Raw genomic sequence first — 17872 nt, 5'->3', positions numbered from 1 at the left:
CATCATCCAACGACTACACCAAGTTGCTGTATTGTTTTTACCTTGTGAGATTCCAACTCCCTGCGTAACAGAAGCAAAACTGAAGCCTGTGGACCTGCAAAAGAAAATTTAAGTTAACAATGAACCAACAGTGAGAACATCTTCAGCTCTTGTAAAGTCACAAATGTGGGCAGATAATCTTGATTTAGAGATTTGATCAAAAATATTTAAACCTTTTACAGGAAGAGAAAAGAGACTGATTTTGATAAATGAATACTAGTATTCATTTTGATAAATGAATACTAAATGAAAAATGTTCGGTTTGTTATGTTTTTTTTTTTTATTTCTTTTTGTCTTTACGATAAATAAAATCATGAACATATAATAAACAACATGTTAGGCGTTCTTTTTATTTCAGAATGCTTCTTTAATTTTCACAAGTTGAATCACCCTGATGCGAAGGAGAAACCTTTGCTGGTGTTTTGCTCTGCTGAGCTAGCTGGAGCCACTGAAACATCCGGTTTGGATGATTGACCTGAAAGACAGAAGTTTATGAAGTCAATCAAATGCACACCTATGGTCAAGAATCATAGGCAACGTTCTTGACTGCAATTTGGTTAATGTGTATCCAAATCTGGGCAATAGGTAAGTGGAAACTTATGTAGTGTGCTTACCAAATACAAAGCTTGTCTGTGGGGTGGTTGTACTTTCAGCGGACATCTTCTGCATACCTTGGTTAGGGTTCTGCACAGACAGTTTTAAACAGACATTGGCTATCAGAACTTAATTCTGCAAAACCTTAATGCAAAGGAGACATGTTACAGCGCAGCCTGTAAACTGCAATCGTATGCTGATGTAGAGAAAAGGCAAGTGTGCACGTGCACACATTTAGTTATGGCGTTTTTCCATTACATGGTACCTGCTCGACTCGCCTCGACTCTACTCGCCTCGACGCACTGTGCGTCCCTTTTCCATTGCAGATTTTAGTACCGCCTCAGCGTGGCTGGTCGTCATAGCGACTGCCGTGGGCGTGGCTTGGTAGCCAGAATTTCAACCAGAATAATACCGTACGATCACCGTACATTAGACACTTTGTTTCTCTCACATATATATGACTCTAGAGTCGCTACTCGCTGCGGAGCTAATCGCCGTCACTCTCTCACTTCTCCCTCGCTCACCAGCCACACACGCACACACACGCACGCAACACACACAAACATCAGGCCACTTGTATGCCACACACACACACACACCACCACACACACACACACACACACACACACACACACACACACACACACACACACACACACACACACACACACACACAAACATCAGGCCACTTGTATGCTACGGAGAAAGCTCTGCGTGGAGCCTCCAGCAGCAAAAAAAAACGCTGGCTAAACTATTTAAAAATGCCGTCTCTCGCTAGCAATGCAGTGATCAGTGACGATTCTTTCCGACCAGTCAGCAGCCTGCAGGGTTTCACGTCACATTTTCGGCTCGCCTCAGCTCGCTTGGAACCTCGACTGACGAGGTAATAAAAAAAAGTACCTGTTAGCAGGTACCAGGTACTTTTTTTCGTAATGGAAAACCAAAAAAGGCGAGTAGAGTCGAGGCGAGTAGGTACCATGTAATGGAAAAGCGCCATTAGAGATCTGTGTGGGTCATTCCCATTAAGGTTACATTGAACTTGGGCCTGAACAGTGGCAAAGATTTGTGCGAGGAGTTCCCCTTGTCACCTAACTGCAATTTTTAACATCGACATGGGAGGGAGCTGGGACATTTCTCACCCATGCAGTTAATGGTCTGTCTTCACATGCAAAACTGTCATCAATCTGTGAATTCTCGCAAGTTTAAATGTTCTTTAAAGTTGCAGTTAGAGGGATACTAACACTGAATTTGCTTGAATTTGAGTATTCAAGTAACAGCATGTAAATGGATAAAAATACATTGAAGACATTTATATGTGGCTGCATCATGCAGTTCAACTTGGAAATCTCAACCACTATAGGTTGTCAAGTCAATAATCTCATATTTCTCATAATCTGAATATCTGAGAATCAGATATGGTATTTTTTTAATCTTATAGGGTAGAGGTGGTTGATATGAGCAAAACATGATCTCCACATACCGTTGCGGATATTATTTTCATAAGCTTCATCAAGATGTGATCAATTCTGTTAAAACATATTTTACTTGTGAGCCAGTCAAGATGTATTTTACAGACTATTTAAAGAACGTGTTACTATATAGCCGTGTGGGTGTACAAACACATGACAAAATGAATGACACCTTGGTGAGTGATGGATAGATAGATACACTACCAATCAAAAGTTTGGGGTCACTTAGAAATTCCCATTGAACCCCATTACAGACAGAATACCAGCTGAGATCAGTTGCATTGCTTTTTTAATCAGGGCAGCAGTTTTTAGCCAATTTCAGCAGATTCCAATATCATTTTTTCCAACCACTTTACAGCACACACAAATATTTATTTTCTATCTTTTCTTTAACAGAATTTTATAAATATAAAATAGAACTATATAAATTACTCTTGGTGTGGGAAATTCACACACATCACACACACAGCAAGAGCCTGGGTCTGTCCGAGGTTTCTTCCCAAGAGGGAGTTTTTCCTCGCCACTGTCGCACTGCTTGCTCTTGAGGGACTTACTGTAATTGTTGGGGCTTTGTAAATTATAGAGTGTGTTCTAGACCTACTCTATCTGTAAAGTGTCTCGAGATAACCTATGTTATGATTTGATACTATAAATAAAATTGAATTGAATCTAAAGTGCAATGTTAGAACCATTTCCTTCTTTTCACATCCAATATCCAACTAAACTTTTTGGTGTCGTCCCTCCACGCCCTACTTTTTCCTTGCAGGTGTTGCATATTGCAAACTTGTTGTCTTCTGCACACAAGCTGAAGAATTTCCAAACACCTGACATGTTGCAGGTTAAGGGTGAAAAAAACCCAAAAACGATACAGCATAGTATCGCAATATTTTTTGTGGCAATACTGTATCGATAAACAGACGCCAAGTATCGATCTTTTATTATATATGTGTTGGTCAGTTTGTCTGCTTGACGATCCCATTTTGCAGCAATAAAATTTAAGTGAGATGAACAAACAGAGAAATGTATCTTTTTAGATAAAACAGATGTTGACAAAGTTTTCTTTTGGGGACATAATTTGAAATTGGGAAAAATTTGAAGTTGGAAAAAAGGTAATAAATTGCAATATATCGCAGAATATTGCAATTTAACACAATAATATTGTGTCGTGAGGATATTGTATCGTGAGGCCTCTGGTGATTCCCACCCCTATTGGAGGTTAATTTACGAGGTTCCCTACATGTACGAGAATAGCGCTGACACGCGCTTCACACCGCGAGCAGGTATGCGTGACACACGGCGGAAAAGTTGAGAGAAAGGAAAAAGAGACTGTGCTGTCGCGTCCGTGCGTCCCTGAGAACTGTAACTCGTATAACTTATGTTATCAGTTAATTGTAGCACTGACCGGCATGAAATCGGCATACGTCAGATTGACCTGCCGGTCGTGGCCGAGCACGTGAAAAGCGGCCAATTCTGGTCACCGGCCGGTCTATCGGTGCATCGCTACTTTAATGCAATATCTACATTGCCCATTATCAGTAACCATTCATCCAATGTTCCAAAGGCACATTCTGTTTACTAATCTGATATCATTTTAAAAGGCTAACTGAGAAAACATTGGAGAACCCTTTTGCAATTATGTAAGCACATAATGTAATCTGAAAACTGCCGCCCTGGTTAAAAAACAATGCAACTGACCTCAGCTGGTATTCTGTCTATAATGGAGTGGAATGGAAATTTCTAAGTGACCCCAAACTTTTTACCGGTAGTGTATATTACTCACTCGTTTGGCCTGGTTGGAACAAACTGTTGCAAAGACCGGAGCTGCTGGATCTGGTACCGATGAGCTGGGAAAGAGAGCAGAAGGAGAAGAGAGTGTTCAAGTGTTCTTTTTTAAATTATTATTATAAAAACACCTTGAAATTTTGTGAAATTAGGTATTCATGTTTAATAAAATGAGGTATGCACAACCAAAAACCTGGTTTCTGCTACCAAATATTTCCTAGGGCTAGACAAAAAAGTAATATTATTATTGGGAGTATATATATATATATATATATATATATATATATATATATATATAATATGTGTGTATTTGACGATTTTGTTCTGGTAAGACAAAATATATCGAGCTGGGAATTATTTGAAGAAAAGCCTGAACCATTACTGTACTGTGAGATAAAGGGTAGGTTAGTGTAGAACTGCCCACTTCATCTTACTCTCACAATGCCTTGCTTTGCTTGTTTGTTATTGTAAGCAGGCTTTATTTGGGAAATGCCTCAAGGAGGGATAGCCACAAAAGTGGAGCACAGCCCAGTGAGGCAGAAAGAGTAAGGTGCAGGAGACTGGAAGGGGCAAAACAAGAGAGGGTGAATCATGGAGTAAATAAAGAGCCAAATGAAAGATGAAAGGGAACTGAAGAGGATAATGGTATGAAAAGAGACAAATGGGCATTGCGCATACGTGGCAGTCTAAGTATTCACACTGTTTTGTTTTGGCTTTATTCTCTAGTCCTCAAAGACTGCTGGCATCTGCCAGTCGTGTGCATTGGCTAAGATTAGGTGGAGTCAGTGACCTGATAAATCTATGCCAGGGAGACACACTCTAAACAAATACTGGACCCATCAAGGACTAATAGTGACAGACTGTCTACTACTCACTGTATCCAAAATAGATCCATGTAGATACAGGCAGGAACTAACGCCATACATATTATATAATGCAAAATCCAAATTACTATCTGCCATTATGTCAATTAAAATTTTACTCTTACCAAAAAGACTACATTCCAATTCTTATCATTTCAAAGTGAAATGCATAAAAGCCAGTCAGGACATATCTTTGAAGCTTTTAAGTACTTACCATATCAACTCAGGGATTAACAGCCAAAATGTGTCATCAGTGAGTGCCAACAAATTACAAACATTGTGTGATTGTTTACAGTTATTCTGCAAAATAAGACAATGAAATGGTAGTGTCTGCCTGCAGGTTTGTTAAAATCACTCATAGTAACCTTCCAGTGACCAATAAAGTACCAGTTCTCTGTAAAGCTCACATATTATGTTTGGTGACATCATTGTCACTGTATCATAACAGCCATAATCCAGACCAGAAAACTCCAGCATAATTTACACCTCAGAACTTTGGAGATATTCTTGACTTTAACTGTCTGGAATTTATAAAAGTGGTTGTCATATTATTTTTGAACTTGTTTTTACAATTTTGCAGTATGGAATGGTATACCACATTTAAGAAAGCTGTAAAGGTAAACAAATGTATTAATTAAAGAAAAATGAGTGATGTATGTCGGATGCATGCTGTGTCCGCCACATACACGTTCTGAACCAAATTAATGTTACATATTGTAATCCAGTTTCAGTAACCTCCAGATTGAAATTCATCCAAAGGTAGCTAGCTGAGAGAACTTGATACAATATACAGTCTGACGTTACTCCTTTATATTCTTGGACCTCCACTACCTTTACACTAGAAAGTAACTGTCACTTACTTCATGACATTTCATGACATAATTTAAAATACATCTATATCATTTTTGGTTTTTACCTGATGATATTGGAAACTGGCATTGGAGGCCCTTTGTCCTTGAGCTCCTGGACATTGACCACCTGAGGAACAGTCTTCAAAGTGGACTCTGTCAAGGAAGTACTGACGACAGCTGGAACACACAAATGAATATGTAAGCAATTCACACACAGAGATGGGCACATAAACCCACAAACAATGTTTATATTAAAAAAACAAAAACAGGTGTATTTAAATGAATTTAGTGTTTCCATGGTGATTTAAGCCTGATTTAAATTATACTCAAAACAGTTGAGTAAGTGATTCTCAGATATGATAGGGCACACACTGTGCTGGGATATAAAGCTACCAGGTTCACATTATTTGGTCTGGAAGTCTGTGTCTCCCCCTGGTGAATTACAGTGGGCATAGCAATACAATATCATACAAACAGCTTCTTCCACCCACACACACTGTTGACAATAACGACTTAATACATCTACCATTTAAAAATAAACAAATCATTATTTTCAATCACAGTCAAAGTCATGTTCTTCCTACCTGTCTTCTGATTGGCCATCTGTCTGCGTACAGCGGCATTGGCTGCAGCTTGCTGGGCCGGGATGGTGACAGGGATGCTCCTCTCAGTTGGTGGGGCTCCATGTTTTACTGTCTTTGTGGCAAGAGCAGTGCTTTCAGCCCCGCTGAGGTTGATCTTATTGGTTGGAACTGAAATATCAAAACAGTGAGCAACATTTATGAAACAAAGCATGTCTACTAGTGTTTAGCAGCTGTACTCTGTTACATGTGACATTTAAAAGCAGTCTTCTCGTGGCTTTGAATGCCAAACAACTCTAGAACAACAGTTGATGTGATTTACTCACCAGGGCTGGCAATAGGGCTGAGTCCAAACCCCATACCCTGTACTGAGTTCATTTTTGTTAAAGGGGTGGACTGAATGGCCCCGAAGCCTGGCAGGATAGAGGGGGTCCTCACGACTGTGGGGTGGCGGGGGGTGGACAATGCTGGAGGAATGACAGTAAGGGGAAGGGGTTCAGGCTGCAGTTCCTCCTCCTCCTCCAAGTCAGCTGGGTGAGGCTCCAGGGACAGGGAGGACGTAGAGCTTACATCATCCAAGTCCTCGTAGTATTTAGGTGAAAGGAAGGCTGAGCGAGACAGGTTGGCTGGAAGAGAATAAATGAAGAACATCTAAATCACCCAAAACTGTGATATAGCTGCATTATTGTAATCTTTTACAACAATAAAAAAAATTCAACATGAATCTCATTGACATGGAGCTCCAGAAATGCTGAATTTTGACAAGGTATTTCCAGTTCTGATGAAATTATTATGAACTCAAAACCAGGTCTCAGATTTCTTTTAAATGCACTGGAGAGGCTTGATGATTTTACAGGTTACATCTTTACTCTTGTTCAACAACACTATTCAAGTGAATATTCTTCCCATTTGAGAGTTAAACTAAATTTGTAAACTTTCATGCAAACACAAATTTCTAGTCAGTAAACCAAATTTTACACAAATCACGGGATATTAGTGTAACCCTTTTTAAAATTAGTTTGAGCAGGATATGTGTACCTGGTGCAGTTGAGCGGACAGGAGGCATCTGCCCCTTTGAGAGAAAGTTACGCAGCTGGGACTGTTTCACTGGCGATATCTTGACTGCGGGAGAAACATTTATAGTTAGTGTATGTTGCAATTTAGAAAACTGACATCGTTTATTATTCTAATTTTAAATATATAAAGATTGATACCTGGAGATTTGGGTTTGGTCTTAGGAGGGGAGGTGTCCAGTCTGGCTTTCAGGAGTGCATCCCTTAAACTCTCCAGCTCGCTTTCCAAGCTGTCATAAAACATGGATAAAAGTTGCTTACGTTGCAAATAACACATTTTCTAATAGCTATTTGCAGGGTACTGATGCTCATAATTAAAAATGAATGCTAATATCCTGTAAAGGCTTCCAAACTGCAATCTATGTTATTCATGGACTATGGTGATTATATTGTTAGCTATTATGCCATACTGTTATGAAAACAAATAACCTTTGAAGTATTTAATTATTCAAAAACGTAGAATATCCAGGTTAACTTAAAATATGAAGTCTCCGATTTCTGAACCTACTCCACAGTCTCCTCTCTCACAACAAACTCAAAATCTACAAAATGCAAGACTTATTTATCCTTGAGATTTTAACATTCCTCCACCCCTCTCCTTGTTGTTCGCCAGCTCCTACCCAGCAGTTGTTGCTGTAGCAGAACTGCAGTGTATAGTTGGAGTGGTAGTGTTGTTGTAGAGGCGCAGTGAAGTGAGTTGCTTAATAAACTGGTCCAATCTGTTCTTCTGCTGGTTGATAATGTACAGGTTGTTGGCCAGTGTAGTAAATAGTCCCTCACGCCCTGGCACGACCATGTGTCTGTGAAGAAGATAATTATTTCATAACAAATTATACCAAACCCCAAATCTTTTCAGTAACAAATACATAAATAGCTGGTATTTTGTGCTTACTTCTGCTTTTTCTTCTTCTCCAGGTGTTTCTCCCATTCCACATCCAGTACGTCATTTACATCTTCCACAGCAAACATTACATACTGGTAAAGCCTGCGAATCTCCTAAATAAGGAAATATTTCAATACAATAGACAAAATGCTATGAGTGTGAAGGTGATTTATTTAAAAGTTTTACGAAAGGTATCCATTGAGGCAAACATTTCACCTTGAGCTGTTCCTCGCTGCGGGGGTCCAGAGGTTTTTTGTACAGTAGCTGTCTGTAATTTCTGTCTCTGCTCAGCTCACTCTGAGCCTTGGCTTCTTCTGCCCCAGCAAAGCCCTCCAGTAAGGTGGTCTTCAGTGTACCAATGTCCCCATGGAGAGACTGTGAATTTAAAAAATAAAAATAAAAAAACAGGTTGGAAGAGGATTTCCATGCAACAATCACCTTTATTCAACATGGAGTTAGCTATTAAACTAAATAAAAAAATAAAAATCAATGACAATGTAGTTGTTTTAGTTGAGTGAAGGTGATTCTTTTGCGGTTTAAGTCCTCTGGAATGCTGCCGGTTCTCCTAATTTTGTTTTTGGGAAATACCAGTAAGACTAAAATGGTTGTATATAGTATATAAACTATAGACAAGTCATACAAGTCAATACATACTTTGAAGAATAGAATATTTAGGCCTGTACAAAATATTTGTGGTGCACTTTTCAACATCAAAAGTTAAAAAGGGAGAGGGGAAAAAAAATAAGCTACACACTTTCATAATGTTCTCGTTAATATATAGCGCCTTTCATGAAACCTAAGGACACTTTACAGAACTACTGTGGCTAAGCTAAGGGAGGTTGTAGGCTGTGGTAAACAGGTGGTATTTCAGGAGTTTTTTTTCAGATGTCCAGGGATGTAGCATTTCAGATATCTGCAGGGAAGGTGTTCCAGAGGGATGGGGCTACAACACTAAAGGCTCCATCTCTGAAGGTACAGAGTCTGGTGTGGGGAATAGAGAGCAGGCCAGGGTCTGGAGGACTGCAGGTTTTAGGGTGGGGTGTATGGATGGAGGAGGTCAGAGAGGTACTGTGGGGCCAGGGCATGGAGGGATTTGTAGGAGAGAAGGAGGACTTTATATTTGATGCAGGACTTAATTGGAAGCCAGTGAAGGTGGATGAGGGTTGGGGTGATGTGCTAATTTATGATAATAACAAAATGTTATGCATCGTCTCCCCCAGCCACAAGAGGGGAAGATGGTACACATGCTGGGGCTTATATTTACTACTGCAAACTTATGATAGTGGGTGTTATTCTAAGATCATTGCATTCTGAGAAGGAGGCAGCTGTTGGGGGTAGGATTTAGCTGGCGAGTGTGATTTAGCTAACATGGATTTGGGTTAGCCCAAAAAATATCTGAATATGTTTTGGTTTTCCAACCGTGGTCTTACCTCTGTTGTTTCCTTGATCTCCAAGGTGAAAATATGGAGGTCCTCTGACTCCTTCCTCAACTCCTTCATCTCCTCATTTGTGCCAACCTTGAAGTCAGCTCTTGTGCTTCGTGCCTTAAGGTCATCTAACTCCTTCTGGAAGTGTGCAATCTGATGACAGGCCAAAGACATGTTTAGTTATGAACTAAACAATTTGAGGAAATATTTTGACACTTTGTGTACAGTAAATGACGCATTATCTTAATCATGACCAGAACAGAGTTGCACCAGCTATTCTTTACTAAGTTTTTATGTTAAGTTCTTCCTAAGTTGTTAGTACTACAGTAGCACGTTTCAAACTAGTGATTTACTAAATTGGTTTGTACTATTAAAGTTAAGAAATGTCTTAGCTAATAAAGACGTGTATGTATGTATAATATGAATATTTATTTACAACATATATAAATGTGAAAATTAGTTTTTAAGAAACTAATTAGTCAGTTAACTATGTAAACAGAAGTAAGTGTAGCGTCATATCACTTAAATAAAAAAAAAAAAGGCCAAATTATATATTTAACTTCAGTGGCAATCATTTCTAAATATAGCCATAACTTTGCTTTATGTGTGTTTCAGAGTTAGAAGTATTTATGCAGTTAAGAGTAAGCTGGAAATAGCTAATTAAGCTAACCTAACATAATTGGGGGCATTTAGTCTGATCCCATTAGCATAACTAATGCTTGAAGTAGCTATATTGTTTTGTGAAATGTAGTCTACCTAGTTTACATCATTATTAAACAGCATTTTGATCACATGTCACAACAGATATGTACAGCACATTTAATCTCTTTTTTTCACTACACTCTGAACCAGTCATATATTAGCAAGCTAACATCAGTTCTGTCAGTTAGCTAACAGTATGTAGCTAGCGTTATGCTAGTATATTCCCCCCATATGATTTGGGCCATGAGGCTCTCACTTAAATTTATTTATTTATTTATTTTTTAAGTTCACCAAAGTGGTACATGGTACTCCAGTGTGTACAGGATGATATGTCTCACCTCCTCTAATATACCAGCCATAATGGGATCAGAGTCTTTCTTTTGCTGTAGCTGTTTCTCCAGGGCCTTCACACTAACAGCTGCCTGCATCAAGAAGTGATTAAGTACATCAAAACCTAGTTAAGTCAGTACGAAACACACCAACAAAACAACACACAACCAAATACTTGAGCAAAAAAATAGGAAAGGTTTCTGGTATCTAATAACACTTTTCTTCACTAGCTAACAGTTGGTTTCAGTTGAACATTCTGTTGCTAGTAGCAACCGCTACTAGCACAGTTCCATAGCAGTTGCACTGACATTGTTACAGCCACCATTTTGTCAGATCTGTTACCACACAAATGTTGCATATCTCTACTCCCCTAAAGCCATTGTTGAAGTATTATCAATAGGTACTGTTTTTTTTCCATAGCGGTTTTTAATTGTTTAGTAGTGATTTGTTAATTAACTGCAATCAGTTTACTGCTAAATGTAGCCATTATACTAGCTGTTCGAGGCTAATGTGTTGCTAATATAACAGTCTAAGTTACTGCTGATATTATGTATGCACTCTTTACTTTTACTCTAGTGGACTGGATGTTCACTAGATTAATTAGGGACTGAATGTGGTTTTTTCATAGGTGATACATTGTTTCTTAATGCAGTGAGGTAGAATGTCACTAATTTGACAGTTTTCTTATGATTGTACTAATCCATTTAAACAATAATTGTGGTAGAAACTCTTATCCAATAACAATGAGTGGAGGCTCTGTGACTTCAGTGTGTCAAATGGTGGATATGTTTATCTTTTGACACAATTTTAAACAAAATATCAACTACTATTAAAAGAGGTCTAGTTAATATATGAACAGAAAAATTCCTTCATAATAAACAGAAAGGACCTGTGGAGTTTGGAGACGGCCCTGGGCAGCAGGTGCAGGTTTCTGGACGACTGTGGGTGGTGTGCTGGTTTGAACTGGACGCACTGGAGCTGAGACACAACCAACAACATTAGAAATCATGACCTAAGCCATGTACACTTAAGAATTCTTGAATAAAACAAAAACAAATAAGAATGACACACTTGTGCAAAGTATAAAAGTGAAGGAAATGAGGCAGGCTTACTCAACACAGCAGGTTGCTTAGTGGCTGAGAGTGGAGGGGCGGTCAAACTACTGGAACTGGAGGCAACTGTTTTGGGCAGCAAGGGATTAAACGAAAAAGATTGTGGTGCTGGTGTCTCCAGTGCTGAAAACCTTGGGAAACAGCAGACAGATTTTCTAAGTATTTGTACGTATATAGAAAAACCTCAATGTCTCAGTCGGAATACCGTAATAATGATAGGCCAAAAATAATGATTTACCTCTCATTTAGATTAAGTTTCACTGTTGGTTGAGAGGCAGTAGCAATGTTCTGGGGTGTTAGAGCTGGAATTGGAGCTGCCACTGCTGATGGTTTGATGGAAGGGGTGAAAGAAAACGCTGAAGGTGCTGAGGGAGTGTCAGAGGGAGGTTTGGAGGCAAAGGAGAAGCCTGAGGACCCTGAGCCAAAAGGTGTGGATACCTCCAGGGAGAAAGCTGGTGCAGAGGTGGAGCACGTAGTTGGCACTGAGAAACTGAAGCTTGATGATGCCGATGAAACAGGAGCTGTGGGAACCATGCTGAACGGGGCAGCAGAGGAAGCTGCAGCAGGGGCTGAAGGAGTAGAAGCAGCCGCTGAAGTAAGACTAAAGTTTGTGAATGTTGCTGGGACAGATGGGAAGGAGGCAGCAATTTTGGGTGGTTGGGCTGCCAGAGAACCTATAAACAGAAAATAAATTTGCTTTCAATTAATCTCATCACATGTTGAACAAGTTGGTTTATCAGTGTTTTTTGCCCTCAACGGTGCCTTCCAGGCAGCGCTGCCTGGATGGCACCGTTGGGAGGCACTGGTTATGGTTAGGTAAAATGCAAGGTTTTCAGCACTGGAGACCCCAGCACCACAATCTTTCTCGTTTAATCCCTTGCTGCCCAAAACAGTTGCCTCCAGTTCCAGTAGTTTGACCCCCCCTCCACTCTCAGCCACTAAGCCACCTGCTGTGTTGAGTAAGCCTGCCACAGTTCCTTTACTTTTATACTTTGAAGGTTAGGGTTAAAAAAAAAAAAAAAAAAGTGTGACATTAAGATAAGCTTGATAAGGGATATATTTGGACGCGTTAGCTTGATTGATGGGTCTCTCAGGCTGTTAAACTGAGCGGTGACATTAAACTCTTTAGAAACAAATGGGTGACATGTTAGATGATATGTCAACAGCCTATGATGGCATTACACCAGGAAATGGAAATCACTTGCACACACTTTGGTATCACTGCATTAGATGATCATTACTTGAGGAAATGTATCACTGAAATGTGTGATTATGAATAATTGTGCAGCATTTTATACAAAAATATCTGTTGAGTTCACTGGCTCTCTTACCTGGCTTGGGTTGTCTCTCCCCATCCAAGGCGAGGGCAGTGGGGGCTGAGACCAGTTGCTTAACCCCAGGATTAACGTTGAGCAGAGCAAATGGGCAGAGTAATCCCTCTGTGGAGAGCATCAGCATTGTGGGCGCTGGGGGCAAGGTCTTCTCATCAGCTGTGAAAGGGTGAAAAGATGGGATACAGACATTCAGACAGAGAAATACTATAGTCTTCATGATGTGTAGTAAAAAACAATATGTTTACTATAATTTAACAAAACATGTGAAACACGTGCAAAACTTACTCACACAAGTCCATTTCATCTCCCTCTGACACATTTTATAACCTTCCACAGATCAGAGAGCCCGAAAGAATCCGAAACTCTTGTATAGAGTCTAATAACTGAGAGCCACATGCATGTGCAACCTACTGTACATTGCGCAGTAACAGACTTTTGTAAAAAAAAAAAAAAAATGATTTAGCATTCTTCACAGCTTTGTGCTTCCAACTCACACCACTGCATCAGGAAAATGATTAACAGCAAGTGTTATATGCTCACCATGCTTGCTATGTTCATGATGGCAAAATGCTGTTTGTCACTTTAATCATCAACATTTTGACAGCATTTGAGCACAAATGTTAGTGATGTACTAATCTCATTGACCTTGGCTCATTCTGCCCCCCTGTGGTTAAAATTAGTAGCCAGCATTCGGTTCAAAAAGGCACACTTTGGTCGTGTACAGAAACTCTCCTAAAACGCCTCATTTGGTAAAACACAGTACACCGCATTCTTGTTCTTGGCAAACCCCCAAACAGAGTTACTCTTTCCTGCTCTTCACACCCACTTTCCTGCACTCTCCAAAATCATGCAATGTGCTGTGGGCTGCAGACAAAAACAGGCAAAGCCAGTCTAAACCAACATTTTAACGATGAAACCGAGTATTCACAATTCCCAAATTAAAGATGGACAGGTCAAGGTAATACTAGTGATTTCAGATACGTCAAAAAGTACACTTAACACTTTGTTCTCTCTACAGCTTTCTCATATCTAAAACTATTCCTCAAGTATAACTTTCACTGTCACCAGTGGATGACAGCACTAACTGCTCTAAGTACATGTCAGTGTTTGATTAATTACCATGGATTGTATAATTTGCATTTACTGTTTATTCATTCCACGTACTGCATGTCTGCTTTTGAACTTATTAAAGTATATTAATATTTTATTGCCTGCATAAATACAATGCTATATCTACTACAGACACATACACCCACACACAAAAAATACATTTACATATTTAATATACATATTCAAGCAAACAGAACATTGCAAGTATTATGTTTCAAGAAATAAAGTGATCCTACATTCTCCACAAAATATGCACACAATACAGAGAATAAAAACTGAAATATAGCATCTAATGTTTAGTTTAATCTCAGTTATGAAACTATGGTTGAAAGATAGCAAGAAGCAAAACGGATGGAAGAGAGTGAACAGAAGGGAGAGGCACACGCTAAACCTCATCAGCATTCTGCAACAGGATTGTCTGGGCTTTGGTGTTTGTTGTGGTCCTCTAGCTTGTGTGAGCCATTTTAATGAGCGCATTTTTTTCTCCAAAGATGAGTCTTGTTACTCTCCCTTCACTTTCCCTATCCAATGTCTCATTTCCGGATAAAAGGTTTTGATCAGACTAAAATCATGTCAAAATGTTGCTCAAATTGAAGGTTTTTTCTTGCTGGGGAGGGAGTTCTTGGAGTGAGGAGGGATAGATGTGACTAGACAGTAACGGCAGCTCTACGTCTATGTCTGGCAGACTAGGCCATTTAAGATAAAACCGTGTACTGAGACGGTAGCTTATCACTATTCTTTGCACATGCTGCAAAAGAGCACTGCAGTGGATGCTGTATGCACAAAGAAACCTGGCGAATTTCAGCTTCATCTGAATATTAAGGGAGTGTTTAACATCTTAAAACAAAGACAACGGAATGCAGCTCAAGAGATATCACCAACTATTATGAAATTAAAGTTAACTTTAATATGACAGAGACCCCCTCAATTCTTAAATATGCCAACCTAATACCACAGGAATCATTAGTTTGCAGGAATCTGAGAAGACAAACGGAGAAAGCCGCAGTACTTTAAAGTTTTTCTTAAAACAGTTAAACATTTATCTTACCCCTACAGAACGAAATACTTAAGCATGCATGTTTATTAAAACAGGCTTATTGGGGTGGGCGGTATCGCTGGTGGCAGATGGTGTACAAACCTGCCTAAACTGTTTTTTTTTTCTCTCTACACCGAAACCCAAAACCCAGTGCATTCCGTGAGCTTCACCGCAGATGGCAATTGCAGTTGGGAGAGATCAGATTTAACATATTTTGACTATTGAAGTAGGAAATGGCAGAGAATATGGTTGAAAACCTATTCTATTACCAGCTATGTGATTTTATACTGTGATAGCGATCATACAAAATATTGGGATATAGTACATTTTCTAAAAATTTAATTTAGAAACTGGTCACAAATAAATAAAAAATAAAAAAAAGATGTTAGAAGCTGTTTAGGACATGAATTAAATACATGCCATATCAAGGTTCACCACACTGATGCATGAATCCTGTAAATCCAACATTGCCACCATAAACCAGTCCTGCAATGATTTGAAAACACTGCTACCTGAGTAGAAATCTACCTCAGCTTTATTTTTTTTTAAAAAAGCACCAAAATGACTTTACGCTGGGGTCAGCTTTAAGCCAAATTCTTTTTTTTTACAGGGGTTCTGGCAGAACTTGAATATAATAATTATCACACCACAACAAGACTGATTAAACAACATATTTGTGATAAACGGCATTTGACCTTCGATAACAATCCCCAATTCTTTAATAGGAAAGTAAAGCCTAACTTTGTTTTTTGAAAAGTGATAAAAATACTTTACTGGGCTTCAAGTTGGTGTTAATAGGCCAACTGACAACCATCTTTGAGGGCCCCCTTTGCTGAAGAGAATTTAACAACAAACAGAGTAGAAGTGGTGAAATCAGTGCTCAGACAGGAGAAGAGAGGAAGTACACAGAAAGCCAAATTCCACTTACTGATGTAGATCTCCTGCTGGCTGGTGTAGTCTATGGCTAAGCCAAGGGGCAGCGTGTCTTCATTTGTCTCAGTCACTGGAAGCTCAGCCCTACTTGCATCTTCCAGGATCCAAAGCTCCCAGATCTAAAAGGACAACAATCAGTCGTGCTCATCACAGGCTACAGACATTTCCTCACACCCTACAGTAAGCATTCAAACTGTAAATTAAAGCTCAATGAAAAGATCGGAATAAAATAGTTTTCTTTTTCATGTAATCAGTTGTAGCTTAGATCAAATCAAGTCTAATTCAGCACTAAAGACCCAAGATAACATTATTTATTTGCAGTGGAGACCAGGTACGGTAATTGAAAAACTTCAGCACGTCCACAAACTGGCCTAACTGTCGTCAAGAGAATTTAGCATTAGGTAGAACAGTTATGTAACTGTCCCTGGTACTTTTACTATAGCGATCTTATAGTTTACTGCTCTCCTGGAATTTAAATGGAAATCAATAATCATGAGAGACACCTTTCAGTTCTATCTTCATTCAAAACAGTGCATCAATTAAGGTCAAACTTTAAAATTAATTTAAATAATTTTGATAACATCTTCAGCTTTTCACTTGATTACGTACCTTGTCCTCTCTGGCGGCTATGACGCTGACTTCAATGGAAACTGCTGATGCCGCAAACACAAGGTCCCTGGATGAAATAAACAATGAGGCAAAGCAAAACATTACACCAATTTAACATGACATTGAAATAAATCAAACTTGAGTTTGAAATTATAAAACAGTTATAATGCTTTTGGGTGCCTCCTATGCCATCCATGCCTGTAAATCGTGATCATTCTTACCAGTCCTCTATATGGCTAAGAAAGTAGTGGTGTTGTCGCTCAGTGCAGCTTCCGTACACTAATTCACTAAAGTTCAAATACTTTATGTCCACCTTCTCATCCTTCTTCTACAAAACAACAACAAACAAAAACAAATCACAATTTAATGCATTTGGTTATGGTACATTGACAAGATGTAACAAGTGATTAAAATACTGTGTGGTGGAAGCATATTTTAGCTGGTTAATAATTTATAATTTTACCAGAAAAAGAATGCCACTAGAAAAACTGAGATGTACATGCTGCCCAGCAAATGTTCATATTATGTGACAGTTGATGTATGAACAAGGAGATGTGTGACAAGTTGCAACCTCAGTAGCTCAACAAAAGCCTTATACTGTATGGCTTAATGGTCAGATACATGAAGCATTCTACTCAAATAACAATACACAAGGAGGCGCATGGGAGCTGCAGTAGGAGCCTCTATGTAACTACAGAGCCACTTCACAAAATGATGTTAACACCACAAAGCGTGTGGCCTTAAAAGCTACAATATGTAATCTGGCAGAGGATCAAATGCTACATTTGTTTCTTCACCTTGTTGTTGTGGCCATGTGGAGAACATAGCTTAAAAAAAAACATGCAAGATTCATGTGAATTTAAAAATAAATAAATACATGGTCAAATTTATCTACTGAGGCGATGAGTAAGACAGCATTGAAGACTGGAGGGGTGCAAGATGACAATAATCCAAATGTAAATAGGTGAATTCAGTGGACTATGGATGTAGGGCGTACTCACAGGAAGGGAGATCAACACTAGCTCAGGAGGGGTCTCAAGGGAGCCATCTGCAGCAGCATATACCACTGCAAACACAAAGGTTCTCAGCCACAGCACATCCAGAACTGTGAGAGACAACGGAAAGAGAGGCATTAGCTGCAGAT

At 39.2% G+C, this 17872-nt stretch overlaps 1 protein-coding gene across 6 annotated transcripts in view; it reads right to left on the bottom strand.

Annotated features, from left to right (window-relative positions):
- The window catches only part of nup214 (nucleoporin 214), a 37739-nt gene that overhangs the window by 17085 nt on the left and 2782 nt on the right, over window positions 1-17872 (bottom strand). For 3 of the 6 annotated variants that reach the window (XM_039780597.1, XM_039780595.1, XM_039780596.1), the window contains exons 7-29: window positions 17730-17833; window positions 17526-17555; window positions 16950-17056; window positions 16729-16795; window positions 16115-16238; window positions 13038-13196; window positions 11945-12380; window positions 11707-11837; window positions 11484-11572; window positions 10603-10686; window positions 9566-9715; window positions 8352-8510; window positions 8145-8248; window positions 7873-8052; window positions 7394-7482; window positions 7218-7301; window positions 6506-6805; window positions 6183-6350; window positions 5664-5775; window positions 3883-3946; window positions 654-723; window positions 430-514; window positions 42-94 (exon numbers count right to left, since the gene is read on the bottom strand). In XM_039780597.1, coding sequence (XP_039636531.1) covers window positions 42-94; window positions 430-514; window positions 654-723; window positions 3883-3946; window positions 5664-5775; window positions 6183-6350; window positions 6506-6805; window positions 7218-7301; window positions 7394-7482; window positions 7873-8052; window positions 8145-8248; window positions 8352-8510; window positions 9566-9715; window positions 10603-10686; window positions 11484-11572; window positions 11707-11837; window positions 11945-12380; window positions 13038-13196; window positions 16115-16238; window positions 16729-16795; window positions 16950-17056; window positions 17526-17555; window positions 17730-17833 — 2949 coding nt within the window. The remainder of the gene's footprint in view (window positions 1-41; window positions 95-429; window positions 515-653; window positions 724-3882; window positions 3947-5663; window positions 5776-6182; window positions 6351-6505; window positions 6806-7217; window positions 7302-7393; window positions 7483-7872; window positions 8053-8144; window positions 8249-8351; window positions 8511-9565; window positions 9716-10602; window positions 10687-11483; window positions 11573-11706; window positions 11838-11944; window positions 12381-13037; window positions 13197-16114; window positions 16239-16728; window positions 16796-16949; window positions 17057-17525; window positions 17556-17729; window positions 17834-17872) is intronic. The other 3 variants (XM_039780598.1, XM_039780599.1, XM_039780601.1) reach the window with 2 other exon arrangements.

This window comes from Perca fluviatilis, chromosome 17 (genome assembly GCF_010015445.1).
Source record: "Perca fluviatilis chromosome 17, GENO_Pfluv_1.0, whole genome shotgun sequence".
NCBI classification, from domain to species: Eukaryota; Metazoa; Chordata; class Actinopteri; order Perciformes; family Percidae; genus Perca; species Perca fluviatilis.
Note: the sequence above shows the minus strand (reverse complement) of the source record. Positions and strands in the feature narration are given on the sequence as shown.